We start from the raw sequence: 15,457 nt of genomic DNA on the forward strand, positions 1-15,457 counted from the left end.
AATTTTATTTATTGCCAAAGGAGAATACTACAAGAAAGATGTCTATTTTCATATTCTAAGAAAGTTTTTACTCTTGTATTACTCTGTAATTTGGGAATTTCTAGTTTAATATATTCAGATTTATACATTATGGAGATTTTTTTCATAAAACAACTAGACAGTACCTTTTTGAGTCATCACTATTTTAATTGAACTGGTAAGCATTCTGTTCTTACATTTCCTTTTGAAGATCTAGCCAGTAGTTATATCAACTTTTGTATTGCTAATAGATATGGAGGCAGGCTTTGGAGAGAATCCTGTGCTCTAACTTAACCAATGCCGGCATTGTCTCACTTTTTTAAAAAACCGTTATATTGAAGAGGATTAATAGTCAAATGTTCTTTTACTGTTAGTTCTCTGACCACTGTAAATCAAGGAGAAAATTAACCTTGTTTGTGGACTAAGGAAATAGAAAAACACAGATTATAAAATTCTATTTTATGTTTGTGTTACTCTTAGGACATTTCATATTTTATTGTTATTTTTCAGTAAAATGTAGATATTGATATCTTTAATGGTAAATGCAATGATGAACTTTTGTACCCTGTTGGACCAAGGTACTTTAATAATCACTGATTGTTTTTTCCTTTTAGGAGAGAAGCCACAAGTCTTACCGTCCCTTAACAGTATTGACATTTCGCTTAAATTATTTGTTAAGTGAACTAAAACCAATGTCATATCATCTCCTGAATATGATTTTTCATGCTGTGGTTAGTGTGATATTTCTCAAAGTATGCAGACTTTTTCTGGACAACAAGAGTAGTGTGATTGCTTCTTTACTTTTTGCAGTGCACCCAATACACACAGAAGCAGTAAGTAAAACTATGAATTGATTTGTTTTCTTTTTTCTTTTTTACAAATCCTGCACAGTGATTATAATGGTATATATTTTTAAGAAAAAAAAAATTAACCCTGACTTTAATCCAAATATTTGAAGACTGTTAAATTCGTACAGTTAATTCTTAACTTTCTAGTACACAAAGTCTAACTTCTTACTGTGTAAAATTTTTAAATTTAAAATTTTTGAAACATAAACATTTTTTCATTCAAGAATATAAAATCTATTTAGAAATATATACATGAATACAGTTCTTTGCTCACTTTTTTTAATAAAGAATTTCTAAGGACTTTTTAAAGTTTATTGTCTTTTTAAACTTTAGTTTTCAGATCTATGAGGTATAACTTTTTGGATTTATGATGCCTTTGTATATTAAGAACTTCATATTTTAAGAAAATATGTAAGAAGTACTTAAGTTCTAGATATTCTACCATATTTAAATGGTTACCATTGAAGAAAGCTGGATAAAGAGTACACAGGATCTCTCTGTACTAGTTTTGAAACTTCCTATAAGTCTTATTATTTCAAAATAAGTTACAAAAATTATAAACTGTTAAGAGTCACTAATAAATTTCTATTTATGTAAGATTCACAAATTCACCACCTGAGGGCACCAAAAGAATATTTAAGAAACAAATGTGCACTTGAAAAGTTATGGAAATTAAAGTATTTTTACTATTATATATAGTAATTTTTCAAGATATTCTTTATTAATATGGACCCCCTTCGTTTTTCTTTTCTAGGTAACGGGAGTTGTTGGAAGAGCAGAACTTTTGTCATCTATCTTTTTTCTAGCAGCTTTTTTATCATATACCAGATCAAAAGGACCAGACAATTCCATAGGTACGTGTCTAACATTTGATTTTTTTTAATAGTGCTAAAACTTGATTAAGGAATTTTTATTTACTCCTAGTGCTTCTTATAATACATTATATACCACATTTGGGATTTATCTTTATATATTGTTTTACTTTAGCGTATGTGAAAATATGAAATATGTAACATTGCTAGTATTTAGGAAGTTTGTATATAATTCATATTTTTATCATGAGTTAATAGATTTTATATGATCTAATTTTAAAAACCAAATAACCTTAGAGTAGAGGAGTTTTAGAGTTAGTCCTGGTTCCATCTTCTGTTATCTATAAATGATATAGATACCGGTATTTCAATTGTCTTTGGATAAATAACACCTGGTAGACTGTGATATCGTTTAGGCAAGGTTAAAAGCCTCCTAGAATATAACTTTTATTGTGTGTTGATCATAGCTATTTACTGAGCTCCTACCTTGTGACCTACCCTGGAAAGTGCTTCGTATACATTAGCTTATTACTCTTAATGATGCCTGGCATTATCAGAAAACAAGTTCCAGGCAATAAAAATGATTTTTTTAGAGTATGGGCACAGTGGGCACAAACCTTTAAGTTCTTGGGGAGGGGGTGGATTTTCTCACTGTAGTTCCAAGGTACTCATGACAAGAAGCCTCGTTTTATGTGTGGAAACTGAGGTTCAAGAAACACATGATTTACCCGAACAACTTAGAGTGTTCTGGAGTTGTAATATAAGTAGGGTGGCCTTTGCTGCTCTGCATAATGCCTTCTTAAAACAGTTTGAGTGGCCGCATAGCATAATAGTTAAAAGCATGGACTAAAGAGTCTGGTTTCAAATTTTAGCTCCACTGTTTATTTACTTGCTCCATTCACTGTAATACATCAGGCAAGTTAACCTCTCTGTGCTTACATTTCTTTATCTGTTAAATGTGGATAATAATAGTCCCCTACCTGTGTAGTCCATCATGTAGTAAGAGGTACTTTAGTAACTAATATGGAATTACAAACCAATATCCTCTTTAAGTACCATCCTCACCAAAACCTGAATGGTAAAGCTAGAAAATACTGTGACCTACTGGATTATAATTAGGCTCTCGATTACCTGTCTTATCATATCTTCTGCCGTTCTTGCCCTAGCTGTCTTCACTCTAGCTAGACCTTCTTGCTGTTCTCAAACAAGCAGAGCACCCACCTTTATACCTGCATTTCCCATTATTTAATTTTCTTCCCTTAGATCTTTATGTAGTAGTCTCATTTATATACTACTCTTTATTATCAGGCCTCAGCTTAAGTATTCTGTCTTAGAAAAGCCTTCCTTGTTCTAACTGAAATAGCTTTTCACCATATTATATCTTCTGTTCCAAATACTTGTGCTTGGTGCTTTTTAATGATTTCTTATTCTTCACAATTCTAATATCTTGCCTTATTTCCTTAAGAATTACTTACTTGGGCTGAGTGCAGCGGTTCACACCTGTAATCCCAACACTTTAGGAGGCTGAGGCAGGTGGATCACATTGTCAGGAGTTCAAGACCAGCCCGACCAATATGGTAAAATCCCGTCTACTGACAATACAAAAATTAGCCGGGCATAGTAGCGGGTGCCTGTAGTCCCAGCTACTTGGGAGAATGAGGCAGGAGAATCACTTGAACCTAGGAGGCAGAGGTAGCAGTGAGCCAAGAACACGCCACCGCACTCCAGCCTGGGCGACAGAGGGAGACTCCGTCTCAAAAAGAGATCGCACCACTGCACTCCAGCCTGGGCGACAGAGGGAGAATTCATCTCAGAAAAAAGAATTATTTGAAATTCTTGGTTTGTCTCTTTAAGTAACTCTGATTCAGTAGTATATGTTATTATGTTTGTTCTCTCTGTTTTATGATTGTTGTATCCTTTAGATATTTAGTTATTTTGGCTTGTGAGCTCAAGCCACATGTTATTCTAAAGTTATAAACCACTGTGCCTGTTAAAGGAAAGGCCAGGGCCACTCTTTGTTCAACCTGTGAGTCTGAAGGGATGAAAGGAATTATAAACCAGGATGTAAAGTTCCAGGTTCCGCAGAACTACTGTGGATCACTGTTTTTCCTACCAGTACTACTAGGCACGCTTTCTGTTTTCTTTAAGAGAATCAGCATTAAGGGGTCAGTGTACCATCCCTCTGCATTTAAATGGTAGCTCTGTGGAAGTTACTGCCTAGGAGTGATTGGTTGGTTTGTACCTTTTAAAAAATATCTACCTCTTACCCCATCAAGACTTCTGAAGTGCTCTGCTTTTACCTCTGGAACACCCACTAGCCATTGTAGCTGTGGATTTCTGCAGTAATGGAGCAGATAGTGATCTACTCAAAGCAGCCAGGAGAGGATAGAACAAAAGTTAAAAAAAAAAAAAATTCTTACTCTTATCTTCTACCTTAAATGTAATCCCTCATAACACTCACAGAACCACGCATGCTTAAAGTAACCTTGAAATGCCAAGGAGGTTTTTTGTTTTTGTTTTTATTTAAAAAAAAAAAAAAAAAAAGTGTGTCTTAGAAAGTATTTTTCCCTCTTACTTATCTTTTTCTAGGGTTGATTTTTGGGGAAGGGACCACAGATCAATCTAGTTCACCATTTGACCAAAACAAAAACAGGGTAATGTTGTTTTCTATACCTTTAACTTGCATTTCTGAAAATACTAATTTCTAACCTGAAAATACGTAGTTTACATTTTTCTTTTGTTTATTGCTTTCTCACAGTAGAGTGTGACCTTCATTAGGGTAGGTAACTTTTTCTCCACTTTTTGATCTTCATTTCCTAGAATGATTCCTAGTTTACAGTAGGTAATTAGTATGAGTATATTGAAGAAATAAGCAAGTGAATGAATATAATATATTTTAAATTCTAATTGAAAAAATAGTGAAATCTACCTTGGACCTGTCTTTATCCTCTTGACCACTGTGATACTTTGTACTCTTAGTAATTTTACCTTTGAAGCCACAGTTTCCTCATCATCTTTGTATTCCCTGTTGTATCTAGTATACACTGGCCTGTGCAAAGGTTTTCAAGTTGTAATTATTTATATTCATTTTTACTTCTATATTATTCATGTCCCATACCCCTTTTGTAAATATGGTCATCCAATTTCAGGGCCTTCATACTTGATTTTTTATTACTTTAGGTTTCTGCTTAAATATCCACTTAAATGTCATCAATATCACTACTCATCTTTCCCAGTGGTGCTATTTTTATTTCCCTTCATTCTCTTCTTTTCTTCTTAACACTTACACTTTGTCACCATTTGACAGAGTATATCATACTTGTCTCACTTCCCTATACCCTTGAAATGTAGTAGATACTTAAAATAACTGTTTGAATAAGTGATGGATGAAGATGTGTTTCTTTTACATATGTAGAGTTAGTTTAGAAGCCTGTATTTTGAAATGGGAATGGATTTAAGTGTCCTTAACTTATTTACCAGATGTACTTGTTTTGGACAAAATCACATGTAGTAACTTTTAACCACGGTGATCTGATTGTAAAAGTGTTTATATAGTCATATACTCACTAGAGGCTGAATAACTGAAGTGATTGGTTTCAGTAAAGCATTTGCATTTATTACTCTTAGTTGGTGAGATTGAATTCAAGGTTATAAAAGGTAACTGCTTTTTCTTCCTTAGAGTAGAAATACAAATTACTGAGAAGCTCTGAATTTAAAATCAGAAGAACCATGAAGTCTTGGTCTCCTTATTCTTTGTTACTTTTTTAAAAATACCTCTACAATTCTTTCCTCATCTTAAAAATGGGTATGATTACATCCGTGTTCTTACTCCATAGAGTGACTTTAAGATTCAGTGAAATATATGCCAAACTGGCTGTTTAAACTGTTTAAAATATCTGCTTTCAATGCTGTTATTTCCTACGAGTTTTTATGTAGACATACACATCCATTCATACTATTTTCTACATCCTTCATTCGCCTAGCTTACTCTCACCCCTATTTCTTTATTTATGCATCCACCTTTCCCAGTTTTTCCATGTCCTGTATATCCTTCAAGGGCCAACATTAGGTCCAGCCTGTTTTGTCAATAACCATCTTCTGATTTCTTCCTCTATGAATTTCTTGTTGAATTTAGCATTGTAATATAATATAATCTAGTATATTAGTATTGGTGGTTTTGGCCTAATAAGATTATAAGATTTTTTTTTTTTTAATTATACTTTAAGTTCTAGGGTACATGTGCATAACGTGCAGGTTTGTTACATATGTATACTTGTGCCATGTTGGTGTGCTGCACCCATCAACTCGTCAGCACCCATCAACTTGTCATTTACATCAGGTATAACTCCCAGTGCAATCACTCCCCACTACCCCCTCCCCGTGATAGGCCCCGGTGTGTGATGTTCCCCTTCCCGAGTCCAAGTGATCTCATTGTTCAGTTCCCACCTATGAGTGAGAACATGCGGTGTTTGGTTTTCTGTTCTTGCGATAGTTTGCTAAGAATGATGGTTTCCAGCTGCATCCATGTCCCTACAAAGCACACAAACTCATCCTTTTTTATGGCTGCATAGTATTCCATGGTGTATATGTGCCACATTTTCTTAATCCAGTCTGTCACTGATGGACATTTGGGTTGATTCCAAGTCTTTGCTATTGTGAATAGTGCCGCAATAAACATACGTGTGCATGTGTCTTTATAGCAGCATGATTTATAATCCTTTGGGTATATACCCAGTAATGGGATGGCTAGGTCATATGGTACTTCTAGTTCTAGATCCTTGAGGAATCGCCATACTGTTTTCCATAATGGTTGAACTAGTTTACAATCCCATCTACAGTGTAAAAGTGTTCCTATTTCTCCACATCCTTCCAGCACCTGTTGTTTCCTGACTTTTTAATGATTGCCATTCTAACTGGTGTGAGATGGTATCTCATTGTGGTTTTGATTTGCATTTCTCTGATGGCCAGTGATGATGAGCATTTTTTCATGTGTCTGTTGGCTGTATGAATGTCCTCTTTTGAGAAATGTCTGTTCATATCCTTTGCCCACTTTTTGATGGGGTTGTTTGGTTTTTTCTTGTAAATTTGTTTGAGTTCTTTGTAGATTCTGGATATTAGCCCTTTGTCAGATGAGTAGATTGCAAAAATTTTCTCCCATTCTGTAGGTTGCCTGTTCACTCTGATGCTAGTTTCTTTTGCTGTGCAGAAGCTCTTTAGTTTAATTAGATCCCATTTGTCAATTTTGGCTTTTGTTGCTGTTGCTTTTGGTGTGTTAGACATGAAGTCCTTGCCCATGCCTATGTCCTGAATGGAAAAATTCCCTTTGAAAACTGGCGCAAGACAGAGATGCCCTCTCTCACCACTCCTATTCAACATAGTGTTGGAAGTTCTGGCTAGGGCAATCAGGCAAGAGAAAGAAATCAAGGGTATTCAGTTAGGAAAAGAAGTCAAATTGTCCCTCCTTGCAGATGACATGATTGTATATTTAGAAAACCCCATTGTCTCAGCCCAAAATCTCCTTCAGCTGATAAGCAACTTCAGCAAAGTCTCAGGATACAAAATTAATGTGCAAAAATCACAAGCATTCTTATACACCAGTAACAGACAAACAGAGAGCCAAATCAGGAATGAACTTCCATTCACAATTGCTTCAAAGAGAATAAAATACGTAGGAATCCAACTTACAAGGGATGTAAAGGACCTCTTCAAGGAGAACTACAAACCGCTGCCCAGTGAAATAAAACAAGACATAAACAAATGGAAGAACATACCATGCCCATGGATAGGAAGAATCAATATCGTGAAAATGGCCATACTGCCCAAGGTTATTTATAGATTAAATGCCATCACATCAAGCTACCAATGAGTTTCTTCACAGAATTGGAAAAAACTGCTTTAAAGTTCATATGGAACCAAAAAAGAGCCCGCATCTCCAAGACAATCCTAAGTCAAAAGAACAAAGCTGGAGGCATCACGCTACCTGACTTCAAACTATACTACAAGGCTACAGTAACCAAAACAGCATGGTACTGGTACCAAAACAGAGATGAAGACCAATGGAACAGAACAGAGTCCTCAGAAATAATACCACCCATCTACAGCCATCTGATCTTTGATAAACCTGAGAAAAACAAGAAATGGGGAAAGGATTCCCTATTTAATAAATGGTGCTGGGATAATTGGCTAGCCATAAGTAGAAAGCTGAAACTGGATCCTTTCCTTACTCCTTATACGAAAATTATTTCAAGATGGATTAGAGACTTAAATGGTAGACTTAATACCATAAAAACCCTAGAAGAAAACCTAGGTAATACCATTCAAGATTTTTTTTAAAGAAAGAATATTATTATACTTAGTATCTGCAACAGTTTCGTGGGTTTGGTTTTTTCGTTTATTTCTTGTCTTTGGTTATTTTTTCTTTCAGTAATTTTAGTCTATAGAGTACTTTGAAAACAATTTCAAAAATAGGTGAATTTCTATATTAAGCCCAGTGACAAAAGAAAATGTATTCAATTCATGAATTCTGTTCTTGTTTATACTTAGATTTAAGTCAATTATTTGAATTTTTACTTTAGTTGATATTCTTAAAACTGAGGTCACGGCTGGGCACAGTGGCTCACGCCTATAATCCCAGCAACTTTGGGAGGCTGAGGTGGGCAGATCACCTGAGGTTGACAGTTCGAGACCAGCCTGACCAACATGGAGAAACCCCGTCTCTACTAAAAAATACAAAATTCGTCAGGCATGGTGGCACATGCCTGTAATCCCAGCTACTCGGGAGTCTGAGACAGGAGAATCACTGAAACCTGGGAGGTGGAGATTGTGGTGCGCTGAAACCATGACATTGCACTCTAGCCTGGGCAAGAAGAGCAAAACTCCGTCTCAAAAAAAAAAAAAAAGAAAGAAAAGCAAACTGAGATCACACAGTCATACTACCAGATACTTTTTAAACTAGAAAAGAATAAGAGGTTATAGTTTTTCATAAGAAAACTGAAGCCCGGAAAAGTTGCCCAAACTCACAAGATCACAATGAACTTTCACAGTTCATTACTCTTTAGTCAAATTACTGCTTTATTGTAGACAGTTACTTAAAGTCGACGAAGTACATTTTTCATTTAAATATAACTTATAGAGTCTATTGCAAATTTTTTAAAGAATAGTATTTAAGTGCCTATTGTTAACCACTTTCATTTTAGTTTTTATAAGAATGGGCTAGACACGGTGGCTCGTGCCTGGAATCCCAGCATGGTGGAAGGATGGATTGAGGTCAAGAGTTTGAGACCAGCCTGAGCAGCATAGCAAGCAATATTAATTCTGTCTCTACAAAAAAGAAAAAAAAAAAAGGTAGCCAGATGTGGTGGCACATGCCTGTAGTCCTATTTGGGAGGCTGAGGCAGATGGATTGCCTGAAGTTCAGAATTCAAGGCTGTAGTGAGCTATGTTCACACCACTGTACTTACTCCGGCTTGAGTGACAGAGCAAGACCCTGTCTTAAAAAAAAAAAAAAAAGTATGGAACCCTACTTTTTCCAATAGTTTTAAATTTTAAGTTTTTAATAATTTATCAATTTAATGAAGTATAAAGATATCTGTCATAATTTCAGGAATTTGTCTTCATTTCAGATTGATACCTCATTAATTATCAAACCTGTAAATTTCTCTTTTCCATATTCACCACCCTGCGTTTGTTTTAAAAGTTAGTATTTGATTAAATAATTTTTCTCTCCGTAAAAAATTTCAGTTCAAATTATACATGTTGATATTTTGCTTTGAATGTATAAAGCAAAAATTATAAAATTTAAGTGTATTTTAAAGTATGTCCTACTAATTAATGGGAAATAGCACTCATATGGATATGGAATCACAAGTAAAGTTTAAAATATCTTTTTTTCGTGTTATAAAATGGTTTTCTGAATTTTTATCTTTTCTGTTCTCAAATTGCAGTGTGGACTCCAATTGCATTGACAGTGTTTTTAGTGGCTGTTGCAACATTATGTAAAGAACAAGGAATAACAGTTGTAGGAATTTGCTGTGTGTATGAAGTGTTTATTGCCCAGGGGGTAAGCCAAACTATAAATATATAAATTTACTTATTGATATGTTTTATCCTAATTGAATCAGATTTTATTTACTTTTATTTTCTAAATGTATCATTATGTAAATTAATGTGTTTACCAATAATACTAGAAATCATGTTTTATCCTCATATCTACTGAAAATTACTTAACATTTTATGATACTTTAAGTGTTTTAAGAACTGTATTTTAAATTTCAATAATGGAATCATTAGGCAGCTTGGAAAAGTATGCAATAATACGGTACAGTATAATTCATTGTTGAGTAAGACTGTTGAGCTCAGTTTTATTCATTATTAGCTTCACACATTCTTCCACATTAATTTCATAATTATACTTGTATCTAATCTTGCAATTAGAAAGTACTACAGTATTGAAAACATTGAGATATGTTGTTATTTGTTGCTTAAAACGTTTATTTTCTTTTTCAGTATACTTTGCCATTATTATGTACTACTGCTGGACAGTTTCTCCGTGGAAAGGGTAGCATTCCATTTTCTCTGCTACAGACATTAGTAAAACTCATTGTCTTGATGTTCAGTACGTTATTACTTGTTGTAATTAGAGTCCAGGTTATTCAATCCCAACTTCCAGTATTCACCAGGTATGAAATTCTGGTTCTTTGTTTTCTGCATTCTTTTTTTTAACTTTGGATTTTAATGTTCATAAATGTTCCAGAAAGTATTTTATTTACTTTGTTTTTTAACAGTTTTATTAAGCTATAATTAACATATTTTTTAAAGTGCATATGTTTAAAATTTACAGATTGGTAAATTTTGACATATGTATACACCCTTAAAGCCCCCACAATAAAGATAATGAATGACCCATCCCAAACTGGTTAAGTGTTAAGGTTAGTGTTAATTTAGTCTCCTCTATCCTTAGTGATTTTTGTCTACTCATTCTGTCAGTTACTGAGAGAGAGATGTTGAAATCTCTGACTATACTTGTATATTTCGCTGTTTCTCCTTGCACTTCTATCCGTTTTTGTTTTACATGTTTTTGAAGCTCTGCTATTAGGTGCATAAAGAACTAGGATTGTTAAGTCATCTTGAGGAACTGATCCCTTTGTCATTATTAAATGAGCTTCATCCCTAGTAATAGTCTTTACTCAGAAATTCACTTTTTCTTATCCCAGCTATCTTTTGTTAGTGTTATGTGGTGTATCTTTTTCCATCTTTTTACTTTTTACCTGTCTATGATTTATGTATAAAGATTTCTTGTAGCGTGCATACAATTTGGTCTTTTGTTGTTTGGTCAGATAATCTGACTTTTAGATGGGATATATCATGATTTATATTTAATATGATTATTGATATAGTTTGATGGAAATCTGTCATCTTGCTAAAATTGTTTTATCTTTGTCCCATCTATTCTTTGTTCCCTTTTTTTTCTCTTTCCGCCTTCCTTTGGATCCTTTTTTAATATTTCATTTTATCTCCTTGTTGGCTTATTAGCTATAAATCTTGGTTGTTTTAGTGTTGCTTTAGGGATTTTAGAACATCCTCTGCTTATCACAATTTACCTTCAAGAATATTCTAATTTTGAATATATGTATAAAATGAAAAATATCAGTATATATAGTATAAATATCATATATAATATACATTTTATATATGTAAGAACTTAGCTTTTGTGCAGTTTGCATATGTTTTCCTTGAACATACATTGCTTTAAACAATTGTCTTAGAGGAATTTAAATAATAAAAAAGTATTTTACATTAACCATGGAGTCACCATTTCCAGTGTTCTTTATTCCTTTGTTAGGTAAGATTTTTATCTGGTACTATTTTTCCTTTTGCCTGAAGGAATTTTTTTAGCACTTCTTGATTAAAAGTATCTGGTTTTCAAAGATAATTTCTCTGGGTGGAGAATTCTACACTGACTTTTTCATTCAGTATTCTGAAAATGTAAATCTACTGTCTTCTGGCTTATGTTGTTTTCAGTGGGAAAACCTCTATCATCCTTACCACTTTATGCTAATGTATGTTATGTGTATTTTTTTCTATGCCTTTTTTTAATATTTCCTCTTTATCATTGTTTCTTATGTATTTATGTTTCTTGTGCTTAGTCAAACTGAGCTTCTTGAAATCTGTAGGTTTTAATGTTGTATAAATTTTGTAAAATGTTTAGTCTTCAAATATTTTTGCCATCTTTTCTTTTTCATCTTTTTCTTGTATATCACTTAAGTATATTTAAGTTTCTTGAAGTTGTTGCACTGATGCTCTGTTTTTTTCCCTCAATCTTTTACCATTTTAGTTTGGATAGTTTCTTTTGCTATATCAAGTTCACTAGTCTTTTCTCTGAATATCTAATCTACCCTTCATTTCATCTAATTATTTCTTACCTGTGAATCTGTTTTCATCTTCAGAAGGAAGTCTGATTTGAGTCTTCTTTTGTATCTTCTATATCTCTACATGTTCTATTGCTTTAATGTCCTTGCCTACTAATGTCATTCTTTGGTCAGTTTTTATCGAATAAATTTTCTCTTCATTATAGGTTGTATTTCTCTGCTTCTTTGCATTCCCGGTGATTGTTGAACAGATACCATTTGTGAATTTTATCTTAATGTATTCTATAACTTTTGAGTTTTATTCTGGAATGCATTTAAGTTACTTGGAAAATGTTTTATCTTTCACTCTTACTTTTTTTCTTCTATTTTTTTGAGATGGAGTTTCGCTCTTGTTGCCCAGGGCTGGAGTGCAATGGCGCGATCTCAGCTCACCGCAACCTCCACCTCCCAGGTTCAAGCGATTCTCCTGCCTCAGCCTACTGAGTAGCTGAGATTACAGGCATGCGCCACCGCGCCCGGCTTTTTGTATTTTTAGTAGAGACAGGGTTTCTCCATATTGGTCAGGCTGGTCTGGAACTCCCGACTTCAGGTGATCCGCCCACCTTGACCTCCCAAAGTGCTGGGATTATAGGCATGAGCCACCACACCCAGCCCAGTCTTGCTTTTAAGCTTTGTTTTGTGGAACCACAACAGCATTTAGGATAAGACTAATTTCACTTCACTACTGATGCAAGATCTTTTTGACTATTCGATGTGAACTGTAAATTATGATTTATTATTTTTATCTGAAAAAAATACGTAAGTTGTGAGATTCCATATGAAAATTTTGAAATGATATTATTTGTTCAAATAGTACTTATTTTTATCAGATATTTGGTATGTTTTTAGAAAATCAAGTCAAATAAGTGATAGTACTTGATTTTTCATTGACTTACTCATTTCAAAGTGAGAAAATGGGTCTTTTAAGTACTATATATTATAGCCAACAAAATTTAGAACACAGACTAAACTAATGAAATGTATATATGTCATGGCCTGGGAATAGATAAACTATGATATAAGTTTTTGTTAGTATTTACTAAGAGAAAAAGTAGAACACAAATTGTTACATAGCCCTACACAGTTACTACTTTGTACTAGAAGTTTGGTTTTTAGCTTCCTAGGAGTCAAAGAGGGAAGAAAGCTTCTAGGTGATAATGGTTTTCTCTCTCCGTGATAGAAGAAAAATATACTAATTTTTTCCAGGAAGCATAATTTTTAATTAACATTTAGCTCTAAAAGAAATATCTCATGTAGGAAAGCATTGGTGAGTGTTTTCAAAAGTGATTCATACAACACATACAACAATAAATCTTATACAGCTTTTTGTTACTACTTTTAATCAAAAGATTTAATGGAACACTTTTGTAGTATTGTAATATTATAGGATGCATGTCTGAACTATTCTAATAATAAACAGAAATGGATGACCTGCTTGCCTTTCAAATAGTCCTTCATAAATATCACTTCTCTGAAGTAGATGTTTCATAAAGTTTTGATAGTTTGAACTCTAGCAAGAGTCTGAGTTACACATAACATTTATCTGTGTCTTCTGTTTAATAAGATGATATATAAAATGTTTATTGTTTAGTGTTTTATTTATGTAAATAATTCTGTATTTTAAAAGTTTTATTGGTAATCATTTTTTAAATCCTTTATACAGGTTTGATAACCCAGCTGCTGTAAGCCCAACTCCTACAAGGCAACTGACTTTTAACTACCTCCTTCCTGTGAATGCTTGGCTTTTATTAAATCCTTCGGAGCTCTGCTGTGATTGGACCATGGGAACAATACCACTTATAGAGTCGTTACTAGATATTCGAAATCTGGCCACATTTACTTTCTTTTGTTTTCTGGGGACTTTGGGAGTATTCAGTCTCAGATACTCTGGTGATTCCTCCAAGACTGTTTTAATGGTAAGAAACTTTTCTTAACTTTCCAAATGATGTTATATTCAGTTGAATAAGTAAGAAACTACCTTTAATTCAGCAAAACCATCTTTTTAGAAGCATTCCTTCCTTTGTTCAACAGCATCCCAATTTATAAAGATATTTCAGTTATCCCAAAATTCGCAGTTAATTTGCAGGCATAATTTGACATATGTTCAGCACATAAAATATTTCTTACCTTTATCCAACTAAATTATATACTTTTTGAAGAAATTGATTATACTGTATTTTATTTGTTTTCTTGGCACAGAGAAGAACGTCATATAAGATACACAACTAGCAATACAGAGCTTTTCAGTTCTCATGAGCAAGGTGGTTTTTATTACTCCCTTAGATAGCTTTTACTATGTTCAGAGAACTCTGATTATTTGAAAAGTTTGTGTGTGTGTGTGTCTGTGTGTGTTTGTCTGTGTGTGTGTGTGGTTATTTTTCTGTACTGTTTTCTGTTTTTTGTTTTTTTAATTTTCTTACCCTGCGTCATTTCATACTCGTAAGGGTTCTGTTTTCTCTTGCTTTTAATTATTAAAGACAGGCCCGGTGCGTTGGCTCATGCCTGTGATCCCAGCATTTTTAGAGGCCAAGGCAAGTCGATCATTTGAGGCCAGGAGTTCAAGACCAGCCTGGTCAACCTGGTGTAACTCTCGTCTCTACTAAAAATACAAAAATTAGCTGGACGTGGTGGTAGATGCCTGTAATCCCAGCCACTTAGGAGGCTGAGATTCACTTGAACAGGAATCACTTGACAAGAATCACTTGAACCAGGGAGGTGGAATTTGCAGTGAGCCGAGATTGCTCCACTGCACTCTAGTCTGTGTGTGACAGAGCAATACTCTGTCTCAAAAAAGTAAAAATAAAAATTTATTGAAGACAATAGTATATATTCTCAGGCATTTATTATATGTCAGAAAGTATGTTTAATGAATTGCAGATACATAATTTTTTGCTGTAGCTGCTAGATTGATTTATTCATTTAATTAAAAACAGACTTTACCCTTCGTACAGTGCAGCATTTTAGGCACTGAGGTTTTGATAGTAAATACACAGTTCACGTTTCCAGAGAACTTACATTCTAGAGAAATTTGAATGTCTGAGATACAGAGTAGATTGAAAGATTGTGTTTTCTATTATCCTTGAACATGTTTGCCTTACTGTTGAAACATCCTGTTGGACATTTTGAACAGCACTTTTTGTCTGGAGTTCATAAAAGATACTTAAGCTACACATAGAAATTTTATTCATTAACATAGAGATGGTAATTGAAACCAGGATGTAGATGAGGTGGACTGTAGATGAGGTTATAGAGCAGCATTTCTCAACTGGGGTTTTGTCAGTTCTGTCCAAGATGGTAGCTGTTAACATTCTAGATGCACAGAAGTTCACTCATACTCATAATGGAAGCCTTAGAGTGTTTGGTGTTAATTCTC

At 33.9% G+C, this 15,457-nt stretch overlaps 1 protein-coding gene across 6 annotated transcripts in view; it reads left to right on the forward strand.

Annotated features, from left to right (window-relative positions):
• The window catches only part of TMTC3 (transmembrane O-mannosyltransferase targeting cadherins 3), a 55,025-nt gene that overhangs the window by 10,681 nt on the left and 28,887 nt on the right, over positions 1-15,457 (forward strand). For all 6 annotated transcript variants that reach the window (XR_012420474.1, XR_012420475.1, XM_045365681.3 and 3 more), the window contains exons 3-7: positions 633-851; positions 1,621-1,720; positions 9,622-9,737; positions 10,184-10,356; positions 13,748-14,000. Coding sequence is in view for 2 of the 6 variants with exons in the window: in XM_045365681.3 (XP_045221616.2) it covers positions 633-851; positions 1,621-1,720; positions 9,622-9,737; positions 10,184-10,356; positions 13,748-14,000 (861 nt within the window). In the remaining 4 variants the exon portion in view is untranslated. The remainder of the gene's footprint in view (positions 1-632; positions 852-1,620; positions 1,721-9,621; positions 9,738-10,183; positions 10,357-13,747; positions 14,001-15,457) is intronic.

The sequence above is a fragment of the Macaca fascicularis genome, chromosome 11 (genome assembly GCF_037993035.2).
Source record: "Macaca fascicularis isolate 582-1 chromosome 11, T2T-MFA8v1.1".
NCBI lineage: Eukaryota > Metazoa > Chordata > Mammalia > Primates > Cercopithecidae > Macaca > Macaca fascicularis.